The following is a 5,888-nucleotide window of genomic DNA, read 5'->3' on the forward strand; positions in this document are numbered from 1 at the left end:
TTCCAAGGGGTTCAGGAGAGACCACATAAAAGCGTAAGTATCTGAAAACACAGAATTTCACAGCTGTCAGAGAGCCTGTACCTTGCCCTTGTCATGAGTCCCCAGGTCACTGTGTAAGACCAGAGAAGCCACATCCTAATGATCACTGATGCTACAGACAAGCAAAAAGTCTCAAACACCAAAGGAAAAGCTATTGGTTTATATATAGATATATATATATAGATATATATTGTGTTTACAGAGTCAACAAGTTAAATGCAATATTCATAAGAGCATTAACAATAAAAATACAATCTGTGTGTAGCCAAGTACAGACTTAAAATGGTAAAACAGGAAAAAGGATCTCACCAAAAGTACAAATATACAGTACAAATTGATTTATTTAAAACAGTTACAAAAAAAGCACAACAAAATAGAGATTATCCTTAGAATTATTAATGCTTTGTTAAAGATCAGGTAGGAGGAGAGGGGCAGGGACAAGGTCGGAGGGGAGCACCTGACTAGTTCTAAGGCTTTAATACACTGCGTCGGTTACATGTTAATACAGCCATATACTGGGGTTATACTGAGGGGTCAGCACTTATCTACAAACACCTCCCTGCCTCAGGGCAGCCCAGCCAGCTCCCCCTGCCTGCCTCGCTCTGGGCAGACCCTCCCCGGCGCTAAGGTGCCATGAAAGCCACAAACAACTCGAGTGTGCAGGGTGGATGGCAGCAGCCTAGAAGGACCTCGGGGCAATTTCGCCCTCCACAGACAGGTGTGAAGGCCGTGGAAGGGCCTGGACCATCAGCGTTTTAAGCCATACATGGAACACCCTGGGCCAGACTGTACAGAATGTGCATTCATGGCCATCTTAGCAGCTTCTGCACAGTGTCAGGCCCTAGGGCCTGACAGACAAAGAGCAGTGATGCTGGGGAAAGGCACGTGTGCTGCTGTGGGCAGGAACTAGCATTTGGGCTACTCCAGCTGCTGTAGTTTCTTTTACAATATTTTCTGAGGAACAATGATTGTTAGTTCTCTATGGGGGAAAGTGACTTCAAGTGTGGGGTGGGGACAGGGACACTTAATGTGAAAAGTGCATTATACCTGCTCAGCGGCTGGAAGGGGGAGGCAGAGAGGCCTCTGCAGCTTCCCTCCTTCCAGACAGAGCTTCCTCTGCATAGTCTGGTAGTGATGAGCATTCATTGCTTGGAGCAAGTCTCACGGTCCTGGAGTAACAGTGACCACACAGCTCAGAGACAGGCCTGGCCTGCGCCAGGCAGCCGACCCGAGCAATGTTCCATGGGATGAGACAGATGAATACAGACACCCATTATTGCATCCCACAGACTTCTGCCACAGAGCACGAGCTGGGCAAGGCCAGGGCCAGGAGGCCTCCTTCTCCTCCTCCAGGCAGGACAGACCACAGCTCTCCTCCCCTCACAATAGCAGCAGGAACACGGTATATTTCTCTGAGAAGTCTGTCATATCTCTGCCAGTGGAAAAGCCCAGGAACCCATCCCACTCCACAATGTCCTCCTGGCTTCACCTCCTCCTTTCCCTGTAAACCCAAGAGATAAAAGCTTCCTCCATGGGCTCATTCACAGCCTTTCTGCCTGCAGCAGAGCTTGTCTCACACACTCCCTGTCCCAGGAGAGCCTCAGTGCTCAGTACAACCACCACTACAGTGCTGAGCCACACAGCCCAGCCCAGTAAGGGCAGGTTCCAGTGATACCAGTACTCCTGAGCTGGGCTGGGGGGCTGCCCGTGGCCCCCTCCTGTCCACCCTTTGGGGCAAGCAGGCAGAAGCACAGATTCTTCATCTCAGTGCTCTGCCATGAGCTGTGCCCCAAACCTCTCCTTCCAGGGAAGAGCTGGCAGCTGAAACATACACAACAGTGGGACTGACAGGGAGTATGGGTAGAAGCACCGAGGTCCAATTCACCCTGATCTGTTCCACAGAGCTCAGGACTGCACTCAACCAATGTGCAGCAAGCCAAAGGCCAGGTGAGAGGCCAAGTAAACACCAGGGACAGCACCTTCACAGCCCTTCTGCTGCCTACAGTACAGAGCTATTTTAGCCACACAGCATCTTGCCTCATTCATCAGTGCTGCCCATTCAGAACACTGCGCAGTGCGGCCGAGATTGAGAAGTCATCACAAAACACACATGGGACAGGAGAGGCTCTCACAACTGAGAGAGGAACACACACGGGACAGGAGAGGCTCTCACACCCTCACTGAGACAGGAACACATGGGACAGGAGAGGCTAGGCTCGACCCTCACTCTGAGACAGTAACACAGGCTCTGCACCTCCAGTGCTCAGACATTCCCTCTCTGGTGTAACCTGCCTCTCTACATTCACACGGCATATGTATGTGAGATCCCTTTCTCAGCTGCCACAGCTCCGAGTTCCTCTGCATGCACTGCACAAAGAACAGGCATGAGAGCCCAGGCTCCTCTGCCTCCTGCCTTTGGCCACAGACACCTCGGATATCCTGAGCATTAAGTACTAATTACCAACATTAATCGAGTTCTTTGCATAGGAGAGTCCAGTGAACAGGGACTGTGACACCCCCCGAGGGACGATGCTGGACCCTAGGCCCAGACAGACACTTCACTGACAAACAGGGTCATGAGAACAGCATCTGTTCCTGCAGCTACTGCACCTGAGCAGGCAGAGTCTTCACAGGACAGCATCACCATGACCTCACACATCTCAAATGCAGCTGTTGAGATTGGTAGTGTCGTTTGGGGGCAGCTACACGTGACACAGGCAGCATCCTCTTTCTGGACAGCCCTGTGAGGCACAAACACTGAAGGCATGATCAGCACATATCCCACCTAAGGCCTGAAAAGCCTCTGTCCCACTGCAGGCATGTCAAAGGCAACAGAAATGGCTAGCAATGTGCTAGGGAAACAAGACTGAGGCCAGGATGGAAGGGACATTCTGAAGACTCTCTAATTGGCCCAATACCGAGGCAGAGCATCCCTCACAGAGTCAGCAGCAGCCCGCTGGTCAGAGGACACACTCCTGGTGAGTGCAGGACAGCCCTGAGACAGCACTGCTGCAAGGAGAGGGGCAGACACACGTGCCACTCTGTGAGAGAGGAGTGGTGCCCAGGAGTCAGGCACAGCTGACAGGACCTTCAGGGACATGAGATCAGGGAGACGAAAACAGCACAAGGGACACGAGGACTCTGCATGCGGAGAACACTCCTCTCCAAAGCCTGGTCCCAGCACGGAGATGGGCACCTGAACATGAGGAATACCTGACCCAGGCTAAGTCAGTGAAGACTCTTCACCACAACAGTGACTAATCTCTATCCTAGCTGAGCAGTTAGAGATGGTGTCATAACACACCATCAGAGAGGGCAGATTAGTGTAACTACAGGAACTTTCACTCAACAGAGTGTTACTACCACAATGAGGTATTCATACACATTTGTATTAAATCTCGCCATGAAAGAGACCACTCTTGACTTTACCACGTTGTTCTGCAGAGGAACTCCAAAGTGAAGCATCAGAAAGACTGACACTTAAACCACCGCAAAATGCCCTGTGATATTTTCAGAGTCCCTGCACTGATCATAGAACTGTACTGAGCAGAAACTTTGTACCTTGCCTGCACATGCACAAACACTTGTCTCTTGTCTAGAGCTTATTCAGGAAACTGCCTGCAGGGAAGAAATAGCCATCTGGAACATTTTTCTTTGACTTAATTACAAAATAGCCTCGGTCTTCTCACAGAAAAAGGATGTTTACATCCTTCCCTATAGAATGCTGAATGTATTTTACTCCAGCTTTAAAAAAATGAAACAAACCAACAAAACCCCATATCCAGCCAAACAAAAATCCCGAACTCCATTCATCCCTAGGCTAAGCCTCTGCAAAAGCTACAAGCCCAGGAGATTTTTTTAAAAAGTTATTAACATGGGAAGAAAGATTTGATTTGGTGGCAAACAATGAAATGTATTTTATAGTAGGAAAAGAACATCTCCCATCCCAGCTGTGTCCCACCCCAAGTGCTCAGATTCCTATTCACCTACACCCAAACCCATCCTTTTGGTCCTTCCTCTTGAATTTCTGTGATTCATTCAAATCTCTACATTCTTTGCAAGAAGAAAGAGCAGTTGGATTCAGTGGAAGAGACATTAACCAGAACCACCAGAGAAGCACCTCTGTCCTGCCCCCCGAGAGCTCCGTTGGTGAATGGTCCTTTTAAAGTGCATGTGTGAACAAAGGGGATACTGGGAGTGGAGCCCCCAAACTCCCATGGGGACCCTTCTCTCCTCATCATGAGAAAGGAGGAATAAAATCTTCAGCAATTGTATCTGCTACCTTAGGCCATGTCTGCCCTCCTTATCTCCCACCTGTCCCGAACACTCAGCCCTGCCCCGCAGGGAGTCAGTTATCCCGGGAGGAGGGAGGAAGCCCCAGATTCCAGCCTCTGGAATGCTTTTGTCGCAGCTCCTGAGCACATCCCTGCTCTCCACCCCAGCTAGCCTGTCGCTGCTCCCTGAGGCACTGGAGCCCTCCTGACTCCCCAGGAGGACCTGGTCAGCCAGCCCTGCAGGGCAGAGAGCAGCCTTGCTGGTGAACCTGTCACAGAGTCTGTGCAATCTCCCCACCCACCTGACGGTGAGGCTCACCCACAGGGGCTGCCCTGCTCACTCCTCAAGGGGTCACTTCCCTGCGTTCGAGCGCCCTTCGATAGACAGCTTCACCTCCTGGGGGATGAACGAGGGACGGAGCAGGGAGGGTCGGGGCTCCTCTGCCTGCACGCTGTATCTTTGGAAGCCTGGGGCTGCCCAGCTGTGCTGACTGCCAGCCTCAGCCTGAGAGGGCTCTGCACGAGAGCTCTGGGCCGCGCTGTCCCTGTCTGTGTGGCTCTTCTTCTCGGCAGCTCTGTCAGGTGGCTCTCTGGGCCCCTGAGCTGTTCGTTCAGACCTCTCCCTAGCAGATACCAGCTGATCCGTGAGAGGGGAGTTGGCCTGAGAGGCAGAGTTGCCGTTCATGCTCTGTAAACTGATTGAGATGCAGACATCCCCCACCTGCAGCCTATGGCAGGGCAAAGCAAAGAGCTGGGCAGTCCGCCCCGGGCTGCAGGAGGACCAGCCCTGGCCATACACAAAGAAGGGATGCTCCGGGGGCACATCAATGCTCACTTTACTTTGCTGCTCCCCAACCACAAAATGCAGCGTGACAAGCCCAGGCCACTGACTCTCCTGAACATCCACCACGGTGCTGGAGTCGATCTTCAGGCCCCCACTCACCTCCGCACTGCGAACAAAGTCCTGCGTCTGCAGGTCCTCCACGCGCTTCAGCTCGCCCGTGGCCAGCTGGATGATGGCTCCTCTCATGAAGTGGGAGGGCAGGTGTGAGGAGCTGGGTGGCTGCGCCAGGGACGGGTCTTTGTCCAGAACGGCTCCTTGGGCCTGTGCCTCCGGGCTCTGCTGCACCAGGGGCTCTGCAGGGGAAGACCTGAGGGGCTCAGATCCAACGGGAACAAGAACTGGCTTGCCGTTGGCTACCACCATTCCTTTGGTTAGCTGTCTCTGCCCAACAGGCTCCTCGGGGGACATCCCACCGGGGCTGCGGCACTGGCTGCTCCCAGCCCTGTCCGTGGTGTTCCTCAGCGTGTCCTTCGGCTCTCCCTGCCCAACAGGGATGCTATGGCAAAGGTTCAAAGGGCTTGGGTCATCTTTCCTCTGGGCTGCCAGAACGTGATAATCCTGAGATGCCAACACCCCCACTACCCTCTTCAGCATCTGGGGTGCTCCTGTGTGCTGGCACGGAGCCCTCACTCCCCAGCACGTGGTATCCCGGGAGGAGCTGTCCATCGCCCGCGGCAGCTCCCGGGAGGCAGTCCTCAGCCCTGCTGCCGCCAGCGTCCGCCGCCTCGCTG

At 53.1% G+C, this 5,888-nt stretch overlaps 1 protein-coding gene across 1 annotated transcript; it reads right to left on the minus strand.

Annotated features, from left to right (window-relative positions):
- Nucleotides 1–4,665: 4,665 nt before the first annotated feature.
- On the minus strand, nucleotides 4,666–5,835 carry ATXN1L (ataxin 1-like; the record flags this gene model as incomplete). The annotated part of the gene is given in 2 exon segments (XM_009084849.1): nucleotides 4,666–5,749; nucleotides 5,751–5,835. Coding segments are annotated over 2 exon segments (1,169 nt in total), but the record flags the coding sequence as incomplete, so codon positions are not given.
- Between the last annotated feature and the right edge of the window lie 53 nt (nucleotides 5,836–5,888).

The sequence above is a fragment of the Acanthisitta chloris genome, unplaced genomic scaffold (genome assembly GCF_000695815.1).
Source record: "Acanthisitta chloris isolate BGI_N310 unplaced genomic scaffold, ASM69581v1 scaffold15351, whole genome shotgun sequence".
NCBI lineage: Eukaryota > Metazoa > Chordata > Aves > Passeriformes > Acanthisittidae > Acanthisitta > Acanthisitta chloris.